The 16509-nt window shown below is 39.2% G+C and overlaps 1 protein-coding gene across 19 annotated transcripts in view; it reads right to left on the reverse strand.

Moving 5' to 3' along the window:
* The window catches only part of TRIP12 (thyroid hormone receptor interactor 12), a 138848-nt gene that overhangs the window by 91295 nt on the left and 31044 nt on the right, over positions 1-16509 (reverse strand). For all 19 annotated transcript variants that reach the window (XM_027048439.2, XM_027048433.2, XM_053215917.1 and 16 more), the window contains one exon: positions 7713-7859. In XM_027048439.2, the coding sequence (XP_026904240.1) occupies positions 7713-7810 (98 nt within the window). In that variant the 5' untranslated portion in view covers positions 7811-7859. Of the gene's footprint in view, positions 1-7712; positions 7860-16509 lie in introns of those variants that run through there.

Here is a 16509-nt window from a genome sequence, read left to right on the forward strand (position 1 = left end):
CTGAAACTCAAGAGTATCTAATTACAGCAGTAAGATTCACCATTATTAAAAGAAGCAAGTTAGCAAGTTACCTGGCTAACTCTAGTATACATGTTTATAAAAGTGGTTTCAATTTGGTCCTAAGAAACAATGAGGTCATTTTCACACATTAACTCCTGTCTCTCTTTAATGTTCTCCTCCTCCCAAAGAAGATAAAGCTTGAACTTCCATCTGCCTCAGCAAAGATCAGGATAAAAAAAAAGACAAAAGGTACGTGCAAAAAAAAGAATAGGAAAATGGTATCCATACTGGTTGAGTAGGAGAATGAAGAAAACATACCAGACGCATGGCTATGTTGCACCAAGTAGAATAGAGGGGAACGAAGGGTCTGTTGTAGACATGGGAGGAAGAATGAAAAATGTTTCAAGGGCCTCTGACAGCTATAATGTACCGTTTACAAATATCCCATTTCTCCTCTGAGCGGAACACACGGTGGGGGGGCACTTGCCGAACTACTCGGAAGTTATGTGCAGCCGCATAACTTGCTCTGTCAAGGGAACGTGAGTGGAAATGAAACCCTTCTGGGGGAAGCCTTGGAGAGCCAGAGGGCAATTCAGTGTGCTCTCTTGTCAGAGCAATGCTACCCGAGTACCGAGTGCCCAGACTCCGCGAGCAGGGCCTGCAGCTGACCCAAGATGGCATGTCCGCTGGCGGCTCGATTGTCACCTATACGGATTACTGAGCTGTGTGCTCCCGCGGCAGGGTGCTCCAGCCCACCCTGTTACACAGTCCATTTCGACCGTGCCCTATTTCAGTTCTTCCTTCACTGCAGTCAATCACCTTCGCATGACCTTTCCCATAAAAGGCAGTCCTATCTCTGGGCCTAGAAATGCCAAGAAAGTAAACCTTCTTATTTGGAGCCCATACCAGTATTTGTTGAACACCTACCACTTAAGAGCAAAGTAACAAGTGACATAAAAAATTACAAATACAATCCACGCCCTGTAACTAATGACACCACGTGTCAAGTAGAGAGAGACAAATATAGCTGACATGTAACACCTGCTTTGCAACTGCTTCTTCAATTCAGCCTTCAGAGGCCAAATCAATGAGGTCATCCCTAGAAATGTTTCTCACCTGACTCTAATAATCACCTGCACGCCCATTTCCCCCACTGAGTTGGAACAGCTTATAACAAAGGCTATTCTACTCTCAGTTTGATAACTACCAGCCAGCATGAGGCTTACCAGCATGGTGTTCTACAAACGAGTAAGAACGACCTTACACTGAGTTGGGCTTACAAGTACATTAAGGCAGGACAGGACTCCTTAAAGCCAAAAGAGGCTTGATTGAAACAATGCACACACATCTCCAGATTGCACACAATAGCTAATCAATCAAACCTAGAGAGGGCAAGAGTCTACACAGCTCTCAAGAACTAAAAGACTGAAACTTCACAGAACTTTAATACACACGTACTAATATATTTGTTTTTCTCTGTCTGTTCATCTTCTCCCCTAACGCAGGAGATGTGCAGTTGGCTACTTCAGATTCGCATCTTCTCTTTGCTACCAGGAAAGAGAAAGCGTCCAGTCTGAATCATAGGACCGCCCCAGCCCCATCAATGAACTCAGAAAGACGGGAGAGTTGCAGATTCTCCCAGCTTTGGCAAAAGGCTGGCCGGCGCTGGCGATGGACAGTCAAGAGCTGAGTTAAGATCATGTTGGAAAAGAATAACTAGGGGCACCTGGGTGGCTCAGTTGGTTAAGCGTCTAACTTGGTTCAAGCTCAGGTCATGACCTCATGGTTTCGGGAGTTCGAGCCCCATGTCAGACTCTGCGCTGACCGTGGAGAGGCTGCTTGGGATTCCGGTCTCTCCCTCTCTCTCCACCCCTCCCCAGCTCACCCTGTCTCTGTTTCTCTCAAAATAAATAAATAAAACTTAAAAAAAAAACAACAACAACAAAGACAGAATAAGTACCATTCAAAACACATGGGTGAAGAACTGAGGGAGATCATTCAACAAAAGAGGGTTCCTGTAACAAGAGGGGCTCATGTCAGCTGAATGCTTTAAAGGCCAGTTCTCCTGTACAGTGGTACAAAGGGGGATTAACAAACTTATTGGTATGCTTATACCAAAAAATATTCTCAAACAAAAAAGTATTTTCATTCAGATCTCATTCCTCAAACCTGAACATCTGTCCAATGTTTAACCTTGTTAGTATAAAAACACCAAGAAAATTAATGTGATTTTTTTCATTATTAAATTAACAGAAAAATGCACAGTGAAAATAACATGAATAGAATGATGAGAAAAAGCACTCTTTTTCCTGATGGTGATAAGTAAATGGGTTAAAAAAACTTATGTGAAACAAACTGACTGTAAAAAAAAAACAAAACAAAACAAAAAAACTCCCTTTGACCAAGTGGAGACAGACACCTGAGGGGCGCCTGGGTGGCTCAGTCAGTTATGTATCCAACTCTTGATTTCAGCCCAGGTCACGATCTCAGGGTCGTGGGATGGAGCCTATACTGAGTATGCAGCCTGCTTAGGAGTCTCTTTCTCCCTCCCTCTCCCGCTCCTGTTCTCTTAAAAAAAAAAAAAAAAAAAAAAAGAGAGAGAGACACCTGAAATACAAACATTTAAGCCTTCGCAGAAATTTTGCCCATTACAACCATTTAACTATCCAAAAACTAAAAAGTAAATCTGGAAAACATTGTATAGTGGTTCAGTAAATCATGTGGCCATTTGTAACAATTACCAAAAAAATTGTAATGATGTGAGAAAATGTTTGTTAAGATGCTGAGTTTTGAACAAAGCAGGGTCCAAAACCATATTTATAGTGTAATCAGCTACATGCTAAGCTGTATTTTAAAGGCAAATAAAAACCAAAATGTTAACACAGACCTATCTCCGGATACTTATTTTTGTGCTTTTCTGTATCCATCCCACTGAAATAGATTTTTAAGCGAAACACAAATCTATTTCCTTTCTGTATAATTAACACTGGCTAAAAAAAAAATCCCTGCTCTGACAATGCTAAGAAAAAGTTATAACCTATAGATCTCATAATCGAGGTTTTACTCTGTAATGAGTAACTAAAACTTTGAAGACAAATTTTTTTTAATGGGGCTGGGCAGGTGGAGAGGACTGGATTCAACCATTTCCTCACTCCATTAAAAAATCCGATAGAGTACAGAAAAGAACAGATCACCTATAAACCAAAAAACTACACAAGAAACGGAAAGGAAAATAATAGAGGAGGATGTCTAGTTAATATATGGACAGAGGAGGACAGGGGAAACAGAGCAGAGAAAATAACCAGGAGATATGAAATACATCCCAAAGATCCAAATTCCTTTTAGCTTAAGAATGAACGAAAACTAGTCTCCTAAAAAGAAAGGAAACCGTAAATGACCTTGATTTGGGGGATGGGCAGGACCGGTCACAGGAAGGACACTTTGCAAAGAAGAGCCTAATGCAAGTCTGAAAGAAAACAGTGAATACAAAAATGAATGCATTCAAAAATTCTAGGAGGGAAATACTGCTACTGAAGTCCTCAACTGAATGAGTGGAGGTTTTTCCATTATACATACTTCATACCCTCTTCCAAGTCCTTCATCATAGGAACTGAGCGGTTTGTGCAGTAAAAACAGTTTGGCGTGACGAAAATAATCACTGACTTAGAGTCAAGTGGTTGGAAATCAGGTCCTCACTCTACATACTAGTTGTAGAATGCTGAGCAAACTACCACATTCAGAGAATAGGGGTTACCTACTTATTAGCAGAGCTCCTCTGAGTCTCTACTAAAAGAAGGCGTATAAAAACATTTGGGAGCACTCCACCGGGGCACTACTGTAGTGGCTGCTCTTGTGCCCATCAGCTGAAACGCTGCACCGCTATGAATACATTTTCAAGACCACGTCTATTTTTGAGTCAAAAGCCTAATAGCAGCATTTTACTCAGGAAAGCTGATCAACAGGAGTCAGCTAAAGAGAACAAAAATACAGTTGTAACTGCTCCCTCCCAATTTATCCCAATCTTCTCTGTCTCCCCCAAATCGAAAGAGAGGTTTCTTAGAGGTTAGTTCACTTCTAGTATAGCACAGTCTACGAGGGCTTCCAATGTCATTCTGGGCTTCGATGAAAAGGTCCTTTCCAGGTTCAAGATTCTATCATGAGCAAAGAATCAAGCTGAGAGGGGAAAATAAAATCCAAATGAACAAATTTGCATTCTTAGTCAAACTGGTTCAGACTTTTTTGGCTAACAGTCTAAATTTATACGTCATAGTCATTAATTACACTTATCCACATAAAAAGAGGAAAAATATATCTATTCAGAGTTATTACTAAATTATGGTATAGCCACACAATGGAACATAAAGACTTTAAAAGTCATGTTTTTAAAACAATTTTAAGGACACAGAAAATGACACAAATGATTCTGGGTTTCTAAAACGGGGGGGTGGGCGGGGTGGGGGGGGAACCGGCCCTCCTCTGTGTGCTGATTTTCTGGGGAAATGTTTTTTGAAGATATGTGAAAGTTGAAATTGTAAAAACCGAAATGGGCTACATTATGGAAAGAGAGAAGGGATTAAAGTATAAAAACCCTAAGTATACTCTGCTTTATTTTCTTCAGCATGTTTTCTGCCATTCCAAACACATTTTTTTTCCAAGCACATTTTTAAATTCTACACTTATCCTTCACAACTGAGTTACAATTTTTTTTTCAACGTTATTACTAAAGTATGGCTGACAAATCATATTAATTTCAGGTGTGCAACAGTCATCTGACAGGTCTACACATGACTCGGTGCTCACCATAGTTAGGTGTGGTCACCATCTGTCACCATATATTTCAATATTACTGACTATATTTTCTCTATGCTGTCCTTTTCACATCTGTGACTTATTTTAATACTGAAAGTTTGTACCTTTAATCCCCTTCACCTATTTCACCCATCCTGCCACCCACTCCTCTCCTCTCTGGCAACTACCAATTTGTTCTCTGTATGAGTCTGTTTCTGTTTTTTGTTTGTTGGTTGTTTTTTTTAGATTATACATATAAGTGAAAGCACATGGTAGTGTCTTTCTCTGACTGACTTAATTCACTTAGCATGATTCCCTCTAGGTCCATCCATGTTGCTGCAAATGTCAAGATCTCATTCTCTTTTATAGCTGAGTTATATTCCATTGTACATATATACACCACATCTTCTGAATCCATCATTCTAATGATGGGTGCTTAGGTTGCTTCTGTATTTTGGCTATTACAATGAACACAGGGATGCATGTTTGGAATTAGTGTTTTTGTTTTCTTGGGGTAAATACCCAGCAAGAGAACTACTAGACTGCATGGTAATTCTATTTTTAATTTTCTGAAGAACTTACATACTGTTTTCCACAGTGGCTGCACCAACTGAACTACTCACTGACAGACTTAAAGCAAATAAACTATAGCAAAAATGTGCCATTCTACAAATAAGTAAGAGTTCTATCTTGATTACAACTTTATCTTAGTTCTTTAAACCAATACATCTTAATAACTAATATTAACCATTTCCATTTCTTGCTCATATTTTTAAAATACATTAATACAATAAAATAGTTAACACCAATGGGTAGAAAAAAATAAAGGCGCTGAAAACATCGCTGTGGATTTTAGAACCAGTGTACTATGTGAAACACCAAACTGTCACTCACGTGCAAGAGTCCAAATAGAACCTGAGTATTACTATGTAAAACTGCAGTTGTTCAAAAGGTAAAAGTTACTGATTTTTTTTCTGCTTTTTAAAAAAATCTCTACATGGGGCTTGAACTCACGACCCCAAGATCAAGAGTCATGTGCTCTCCCGACTGAGCTAGCCAGGCACCCCCAAATTGGTACAGGTTATTTACGTGTAAACACAAGCACATATAAGCACATATATATATATATATATATATATATATATATATATATATATATATATATATATATATAGCAATATATATATATATATAGCAATAAAGAAGACGAAGGAAAAACATGCCAGTGTTAACAGCGTAAGTCAGAAGTGGATTGTGGAATTATGGTTTTTTCCTTTATACTCTTCTTATTCTCTAAATTCACTAAAATTAACATGCCATGCTTTACAATGGGGGAAGGATATTTTTTAATCAACAGAAAATAAAGTGTCGCTACTCCAACGAATAATCTGATTGTAAAATAAAGCAAAAAACAATTTCAGAACAGAACTCTGCACACTAAGCGTTGTGCTAGCAATGTAACATACTACAGATTGCTGATGTTAACCAACAGCCCTATGAAACAGATCTCCCCACTGCATGGACTAAAAACTCCGAGGTGTCCTAAAAGATACAACAAAGGACACGCAGCTATTTAATGGCAGAGGCAGTAATTTCACACAATGCTGTCCTCGTCCAAAGTCCATATGCTCACCTACTAAAAGAGCCTGATGTCAGCAGGATCGGTTTCAATATATTCCTTACATGTGACATTTAAAAACTTTCCTTATAGGGGCACTGGGTGGCTCAGTCAGTTAAGCGTCCGACCTCGGCTCAGGTCATGATCTCACGGTGCGTGGGTTAGAGCCCCATGTCAGGCTCTGTGCTGACAGCTCAGAACCTGGACCTACTTCGGATTCTGTGTCTCCCTCTGTCTCTGCCCCTCCGCTGCTCACGCTCTCTCTTGTTCAAAATAAATAAATAAATAAAACATTAAAAAAAAGTTTTTTAGGGGCGCCTGGATGGCTCAGTCGGTTAAGCGGCCGACTTCAGCTCAGGTCATGATCTCGCGGTCCGTGAGTTCGAGCCCCGTGTCGGGCTCTGTGCTGACAGCTCGGAGCCTGGAACCTGTTTCAGATTCTGTGTGTCCCTCTCTCTGACCCTCCCCCGTTCACGCGCTGTCTCTGTCTCAAAAATAAATAAACGTTAAAAAAAAAATTTAAAAAAAAAGTTTTTTATAATTTGCTAGACAATATACACATGGTAGTGCCTCCAAATGTTGTGTCAGATAATCGTATCAGAACCTTGCCATGATTTATTGCAAGCTAAACGTGGATTGGAGAGGAAGGCTTTGCAAGTGAGGTTCTGAGTATTTTATACATACAATGACAGTCCCTGGCTAAATCAGACAAGGAATTTTCCATTCCACAGAATGCATCTGATTCTTCACACTACCCCCCTAGGCAAGTACTCTAACTGAAAAACCTGCGAAACACCATACCACTGAGAAAACGAGAATGGAGAGGCCCACAAAGTCAGACTGCCTCAGCAGCCTGTCGGTACCCACACGCTGGCAAAAAATAAGATGGGGAAAAGACTCAAAAGCTAGTTATCAGAACTCAAGGTCTTAAAACAAACGAAGCTTCCTTTCAATAAAGTAAATAAAGACCTGCATAAAGAAAAGGCACCACAAACGATCGAAAGACACGCTGTAGCATGTTTAAGAGAGTGAGGAGAAAGGGCAAGCACATACCATATGCTAACGACCCTTGAATCAGATTTCTGATAATGTCAGTGACTGACAACTGTTTTTTGAGCCTAGCGCATTTGGAAAATGATGAAAGAACTGCTTTGAATTCCAGTTTTGTTTGTGTTACTTGGCTCAAAAAATTAGGAAAAAATTACCCATTTGCAGTGAACCATTTAATTTTCTGTCCTCAAAATGAGGTTTTTAAAAAGTATTTTTTTTTCAGCACTTACTTTTCGAATTACCATCCAATACATACCTTCCTCCTATCGAGTCGTCTTGTGGTTGGGCCCCGGCAGTGTTCCTCTGTGAACGTCGCAGTGACCCCCCTGGATTGTTATTAGGCCGGTTGGACATTGGCACCTCTCTCTTGAAGGGACATACCCTTTCTAGACACTACCATTCACTGAAAAGAAAAATGAGAAAAAATTATCAGCTATATGTGGTACACCACAGAAACCAGATAAGGGGCAACAAAGATGAAGGGGAAATTTCAGGTCAGCAATTTATACGGCCAAACTGATGCTACATTGTCTTATCTGAAATCTGATTAATGTCATATAAGATGTCAAGAATATACCAAATTCAAGGCATGTGGTCCAGAGCCCAGCACATAAAATTAACATAGATTTCTCATGGAACACCCAGGAAATTCTCAATTCAAAGAAAACAGGGCACAAGCAGAAATTTGTCTTTGCTTCTCCATTTCTTACAGTGTGTAGGAAAGGGCACTACACCCAGCATCAGAACACTCTGGCTCAAGTCCTGTGACAGAACAGGTATTAAAGGGGTCTGTCTGCCTTTGTACAAATCAGAGCCTCCAGCCTCCAACTCCTCAGCCACAGAATAAACAACATGTCATGCCTACTTCACAGTATTGCTGTGAATAACAAATGACATCATAAATGCAAAGGAAACTGTAACACTATGGAGAAATGAGGAGAAAGGGGCTGAAGTCCAGTGAACTAAGAAATGGTCCCAGATATCCTGGATTTCAACATTAGCTGTGCTGGCTGTGACCTTGGACAAGACACTTAATCTCTCGATTTCTTTTTACCTCTTCTGTGAAATCAGTATATCACCTATCCCACAGAGTTGTTAGCAATACGATATTGAGAACATAATTCACAAATATAACAATTTAACTCGAAACACAGTTCTTAATCCATGTGACCTTTCTATTAGAAATTTATTATGTAGAAAAAATGCTGATACCCAAAGAAAATCAAGTTAACTGACAAACAGGCCCTTATCACCATCATAGAAAGAACCACAATTTGTGTAAATCAATTCTTCACAATTTTTCTTAAGCCTCCAGTCAAACTCCAACTAGAGTTCTTTCATTCTGTTTACCGGGGAGGGAAAAGAACGCATGTGACATCACAGGACACAGTGCCAAAGACAATGCAAATTACTCACGACTAAATCTATTACTGGATTTTGTTTTAAGAGCTTCCATGCTCTAGAACAAGAAGTGGGTTCTCTTTGGAGTTACATATTGACCCAATTCAGCAGCAGAAAAAGATGGTTTCTGTCACATATGCCCACATCATCATCAATATACTAAATAAACTCTGGTCAGAAAGTTCAAATTACTCATGTACTGTCAATTTTGGAAAGAAAAAACAGGGAACAGTACAAAAACACTGAGAGAAAGACTGAATTTACATGTATCAATGTGGAAAGATCTCCCCCAAGATATGTTAGAGGGTAAACACTATAAAACTCCTGGCTGTGTGTATGCGGGTTTAAAAGACTGCATATGTATCCTTATCTATTGTCTACACATTGCAAACTTAATACTGCTTGCCTTTCAGAAAGAGGACCTGGGGTCTGAGGTCTGAGATGAAAAGAGTCACTGTTGTTATCTACCATAATAAACCATAATGACAATAAACCACAATAAGCCATGAGGTAGGTCACTCTAGCAGAGTAGTTAGAAATGCACGGCTCTCGGCTCTCGAGTCAAACTGCCTCTGGCTGAGTTTGAGTCCTGACTCTACGAGCAACAAGTTGTGTGGCCTTGTACATACACTTCTCTGCTTCAGTCTACCAAACGGGGATAAAGAACTTACCTCATAGAGCAGTTGGGAGGACTAAGTGACAAATCCACGCAAACCACTTACCACGGTGCCTACGTTATTCCGAAGGCTCAGTACATATTAACTATTACTCTTATTACTATAGATGCTTATCGCAAATAAATAGGACCATTGTGGCCAAATAATGCATTGGGGGAAACTTCATAAAAACCACTATCAAGGTGAGTCTCACATTTCTAGAGATAGAGTTTCAAAGTGAATTTTGCTATAAACACAATCAATAGTGCTTTTAAGTAAGGATTAATTACACAATAACCTGAGAAGTTTTGTCAAAATATGAACGCCCAGCTTCTGCCCTCAGAGATTCTGATACTGTGGGGACAAGGACCGGAAGCATTTTAAAAGACCTCTCCTGGCAGTACCACACCCGCGAACAACCACACCCTATTCAGGAATTAAGCAAAAGCCATTCTATCTCAGGATTCGCCCAAGAAGCTTTACTAATGCAAACATCACAGTGCCATTTCACTTGGACCCTCAACAGCATGGAAACAAGAGAAGAGCAAGCTACTGCTGCCTTCACTTTGAAAAGCAAAGAAGACTGTTAGTGACCAAGACTGGTAGGTCTCACTAGCCTACCTCCCGCTCTGAAATGCACACTGTAGGTCACGGGATGTTAAGTCATTCAAAGGGATGGAAGCGACACTGGTCATTCAGACCCACAGTTACCGAAGGCACCTTAACAACACTCCCGACTTCTTCCGAGTTTGTCCACCAGTACCGGTGACCGTTACCATTACCAGCCCATGGCCTGTTCACAGATAACTCTTGCTAAAGATAGAAAGGGTGGTGGCAAATAAGAAGACAGTTATTTACCCAAGTGCTAACTGTTTTTTAAGGAAAGCTGCCAGGCTCTGTTCAACTCTGGAGTACGAAACCCCCAAAAAGTAAATCTATGATTAACATAAAATATATACAGGACCTCCCCCTCTGCCAGATTACCAATAAATCCAAAGCTGGAAGGGACCATCCAGGGCGACCAACTTCAACCCTTTACCAATCCAAAAAAGTTCACGCCATCTGTTGAGGATCTAGTCCTCTGAATCTGACACTGAGATATCCCTTCCGGAGATCACCACTACCTCACCTTCAACCAAACTGAACTCCTCTGGCTCCAGGTAAGAGCCCAAATATTTTCACCATACAGTGATTTTTTTCCTTCTTGTTATACTCTTATGCCTACTGCATTTTATTAACTAAATTTTAAAACACACACGTGTGAGTTACACCAATATAGAAACTATATCATAGCTATAATTTGTGTTTTAAGAACCTGCAATGAGTATGAACTCAAAAGATTCCATCTTAAAGCTGAAACTATAAGTTTTAAGTCCAACCTGTTAATAACCCTATCAAGTCCTGAAACATCCTAGTCTTCTAACATACTACCTTCATTTCTGTGAAAATAATCACATAAAACCTCTGATATTAAATCCTAAAATATTCAAATAAAATAGATGGCATATAGGACTCTGACCTCAACGGGAAAAGCATAAAAACACTAATGGGTATGTTCACGACTATAAAACTCACGATGACTTTGTTCCCAGCTAAGTGGCCAACAAACTTACTCATTGTTCAGGTTAAACAGCATTTGAATTTTATGTGAAAAGTACTTAGCTCTTCAGGCAAATAGAACTCTTTCAGGAAATCCAGAACGGCATATTAATCTATACTTAAAAATGCACTCTTAAAATTTTAAAAGAAGGATATTCTTTCAAGGAAATTTCAACTGTAGTCATTCTGGAAACTGATTTCCCTCTAATTCTGCTAATTCAAAATCACAGAAAAGAGATTAAGACGGGGGTGGGGGTGGGGGGGGGAAGGAGATTAAAAAAAAAAAAGATTCAGGAGCACCTGGGTGGCACAGTTGGTTAAGCATCTCTTGAATTGCTGCTCAGGTCATGATCTCACAGTTCATGAGATCGAGCCCCACACCTGGCTCTGTGGTGACAGCACTGAGCTTGCTTGGGATTCTCTCCCTCTCTCTGCCCCTCCCCCGCTCTCTCCTCTCTCAAAATAAATAAACTTTAACAGAGAAAATAAAATGAAATAAACCAACCACTCACTTAGTGTAAAACTCAGAACACCAAGAGAAATGGATTACAAAAATTAACTTCAGGATGTAGTAGTTCTTCCTAATCAAATGGCCAAGTATGAAAGGAAAATATGAAAAGGAATACCACAGAGGTCCGTTAGTACTTATGCAGAATTTTTATCACATGAAGGACATTTGACTGGAAAACCAATCTCCAACTTAGTAACCCAGAACAGTGAGCTAGCTAATTCATAAGTGTCATCACTACCTATTACCTATTTAAGAGGCGACACTGAAACTAAAAAAAGCTGCATTATTTCACAGTAAAGATGGTAACATTTTAAAAAGCTACAATGTACGTCCCACACACAATGTCTGCAGAAAAGTTTTCCGCGTCCAGAACTGACACTGAAAGTGAATCTTATTTATCTGCTGTCTCCCCTGCACCCCATTTCTTAGGCACTCTATTTAGACGTGGGCCTGCAAAGGGCACTTGGTTTGGCTTCAGATTCTGAAACTAGAGTTTAATAACACCAGTGATAAACACAACTGCGTTAACACTTTACTCCTCTGTTTATTCTATTAAGCAAAATTTAAATGTGCCAATGAGCCTTATAAACCATTTTATTATTCCTACTTTCCAAATAAGGAAAGGGAAGTGTTACAAAATTAAGTAGCCTCTGTGTGTACGGAGTAAAGGCATATGGACTTTCAGACTGCAGGTAACGGCATCCAGAACCGCAGATGTGAACTGCATATACTAGATTAAAACAAAAAGTCCAGACTTAGGAGCAGGTATGGGAAGTTAAACATCCCAGTGGCAGTATTAAACTCCACAATAAAATGGAATAGAAGTCACCCTTGTTTACGAAAACAAAAAGCCATTTTTGCAGAAGAATGTCAAGGACTTCAAACAACACTATCTTTAATGAATAACCTTTCAGCTTCCCGAAGAGCAAGGGGTTGAGAGGTACGAGAGAGACAAAACAATCCCCGCTCACAAGGAGCAGAAATGAGGAAGAAGAGCCACTGAGTACAGGGAAAAGGGCCAAGTGACTTGAGAACTGGGTCAGCTAAGTGTCTGATTCAATGTAGGGGCATCAAACCCAATCCAGTGTTATGATGGAATACTGAATGTTGTACAACACACAAAGTAATTTCAAATTATATATTTTAACACTAGAAAATAATATTTAGTGGAAAATACAGGTTTTAAAGGGAAAACTAAAATAAAAACAATTATGGGTAATGTTTATTCCGTGCTTACCATATACAAGGCTAAATGCTTTTTCATTTAATTTTCACAACCACCTTACCAAAAATAGGTACTGGAAATTCACTTCCTTCAAAGAAACTGTGGCACACGCTAAGTTAAAATAACCCTACCACCACAAAGCTAACAAGAAACTGGGTCAGCACCAAACACAGATTTGACCTCAAGTCCATGCTCTTTGTGACTATGTTATATGGCTGAACAAATAAAAATAATTATACATTTACCTTTTTTAAAGAGTCAAAACATTAGAGAACCATGACCTTTCCAAGCTTGGAAGATATCCAGAAGATTCTAATCCTTTCACAGTTCTTTGAGAAAATCATTGTTAACTGCCCAATCCTTAAATTAATTATCAGAAATTATACTAAATGATACAAGAGGCAATATCAAAGGTAATATTGTAAACAGAGAAGAAAAGGTGACTTAATTTTGCCCTTACTCCATTGAGAAGGCTCAGCTTAAAGAGGGCCAAGAAGGATGGCACACAGGAATGAAGAAATCACAATGGAGGAGTACTGAGCAAGTCGTCAGTGCTCAAATACGGGATCTGGGAAGAACTTGGACCTGGAAACAAATCTGATCTGTATCATGAAGGGCCTAAAAACTCAAAATTACTAGTTTAAGACCTACAGATAAGGAGGCAGATCAACTATTCAGCTACCAAACAGATCTAAGGATAGATAAATGAGGGTCTGATAACGATGGAAGGTGAAATGATGAAGAGATGGCAGTCAAAGGTTGAAACGATAAAATCTAGGCAATCAAAAAAGAGAATATGGGTCTGTGGTTATCCAACTTCAGCATGCATATGAATAGAAACACTAATCTGAAATGCCTTTCAGGTTCCTTGCTGTGGTAACAAGGGTTGAAAAGTTATCTAAAAAGTAAAGAAAGCAAATCCTTTCAGTATCAAATGAAACATTAGTAGGCTCACTTAGGAATTAATTTTCTAGAGAAGACTAGCATCAACTTTGCTATATACTATTATTTAGGGGTTCTGACAATGAATTCACAGGTTGACTTGCAGATCTGTGTCTAGTGGAAATACCACAGGAACTTCTAAAACAGCTGATAAGATAACCCCAAAGAGTGCAGCCTGTTGCCCTGTAGGACACCAGTAAACTTATTCTAAAATCCTTTATCAAATTTCCTTTAAATACCCAGTTCCCCAGATGCTTTTAAACCAGCTTTCCCTAACAGGTTCCCCTTCATTAATTAGTGAGCTGAATAAAATCTTTACTACGTGTTCATTCTATAGTTTTAAGTTCTGCTTTTAACTTCAGAAAACCCTAAGAAATGGTAGTAACATTACCCAAGGAAACCAATGGGGCAAAAAAAAAAGTCTAATGTCAAACATGTCCAGTTTGAGTTATTATGTAGGATACTTAGGTGAAGAGTTCCAGCATACAGATGGAAATAAAGATCTGGAATTAAGTAGTTAAGGGTAATGTGTAGATGATAAAAATGATCAATGTGTAGAAGGTGAAACCAAGATAATCAAGGAGACTTCACTTCCTCAATGAAAAGTATGCAACAGGCCCAGGATGAAACCTCAGGAAACACCGAAATCTAAGGAAAACAGAAAAGGAAGAATTCAGATGAGAAGAATCAAAGTATGGGGGATAAACATTGAAAATATGAAACAAAAACAAAAAGTATGGGGAAAAAATCAGGAAGGTGGTATTGCAGACACTAAGTGGAATAAGATAGGCAGAAAGAACAGACACACAAGACGGAACAGCGTCCATCAGATTTGGATACTGGTGAGAGTTGTTTCTAGAAATGGAGGGGAGGAGAACGTTATGACTAAGTTAAATGGACAGTAAATACTAAATGCTAGCCTATAAAGAGGACAGAGAAGAGACAGCCAACCAAGTAAGGGCGGCAGATTTGACCAAGGCCACATGGTGTGATCTTCATTTCTAAAAAAATGTCTTGAACATGTTTATGTCATAAGGAAAAAAATTACTGAAAGGGCTGGAAACGGCGTATAGTTTACTAACAATATCCTACAGGAGGAAAACAGAATTAAGAGCATAAGCCTCAGATAAGAAAGGTACATCAATCTCCAAGGCAAGAGAAGATAAATGGAAGCAAGGAAGTACATGCCTAGCTTGACTGAATCTGTGACTAACAGGTATGAGAAAAATAAGAGAGAATGGAGATTTCAAAGAGTTTACCTAAAGTAAAACAGAGGAAGGAGCTATGGGAAAGGATGACTGCCCAGCAGCGCTAAGAACGTACATGGGAGTAGAAACCATAAACTTATGTTCAATCCATACCTGATGGAATTATCTCATTTATGCAAGAGGATATCCTCATCCAAAGAGTCAACTGCTCAAGAGCCTACATCTATTTAGGGATATACAGACCTGACAGCAGAATCCAGCTCTCCAGAACGCCAGTGGAAAATATACTTTACACATGCTATTCTACTCCAAAAAATTAACCACTTTTTGCTTATTGATCTGTGGACAGCTAATCCATTTACAGAGGGGCAAATAGTATACACCTGACCCACCACGGTCTGAACTCTGAATAACTTCTATACTATACTTTCATTTACAAAGTGCAAATTAAAAACTAAAATGCCTACAACAAACCCTCGATCTTTTAAGTATCACCCAACACCTACCAACTAAATTCAACACTGGGCACAGGAAGGGATGCCAACACCCCCATTTTACAATTGTAATATGCCTTAAGAATCTACCTTACGTGCCATCTGGCAAGAGTTCATGAGATTAATTTTGGCATTATTCTTACAAAGTATATTATTCAACAAGACTTGAGATTCACAATGGACTCTGTCAATACATTAATTAGTATATAAGAGACTCCAATATTTCTTGGGTCTAAGCACACTTGATTCAAAAGATTTTTGGACGTAACCCAGACACAACAGTTATCTCCCAGAAAGGAGACAGCGTGGTGAAAGCTCTTCATTTCCCTTCCTGAAATCAAGCAAAATGAATAAAAGCTTAAAAATTCATAGAAAAAATCCCACGTATAGTGAAGCCAGAGAAAAGTGGACTATACCCTAAATCATAGAAGACAATTCAACAGATACAATAAAATCTATACCAAAAACAGGAAAGAGGTAAAGACCATGGAGTTTTTAAAGAAGAAAAAGGTAAGAATACCTCAAGGGTTTCCATCAATGATCCTTTCCTGGAAAAAACAGAATTGCAGAGCAAGGGCAACAAAAGATCAAAGTGCCTTCTCCTTAGGGGCCAATTTCACAAGCTGCGGAACAGGAGGGAGGTGTACCTACTAAAAAGGAGGCAGGCTCGCCATTTGTGTTTAACAGCACCCTGATTAATCAGGACAAAAAACAGCCTAGAACTGGAGAGAGAAGCAGGAAAGGGAAACAGCAACTCCAAAATTAAGATCAGCTGGGGAAACAATCACCAACCCACCACGCAAAAGGTAGCACATGGGCTTTGCACTGAGATGATCTGTTCTGCTCAAAAGGAGAATGACCAAAAGCAAAACTGAAAATGAACTGCAGGGCAGAAGAAGAAATCTGAATTGGGCAAACAACTGAAGGAGACAAAAAAGGAGGACATGGGTAATAAAAGAAACAGAAGAAAAAACACTATTGTACAATGTTAAAAACAGGTTATAAAACAGAAAGACA

Source organism: Acinonyx jubatus, chromosome C1 (assembly GCF_027475565.1).
Source record: "Acinonyx jubatus isolate Ajub_Pintada_27869175 chromosome C1, VMU_Ajub_asm_v1.0, whole genome shotgun sequence".
In the NCBI taxonomy this organism is placed as follows: Eukaryota; Metazoa; Chordata; class Mammalia; order Carnivora; family Felidae; genus Acinonyx; species Acinonyx jubatus.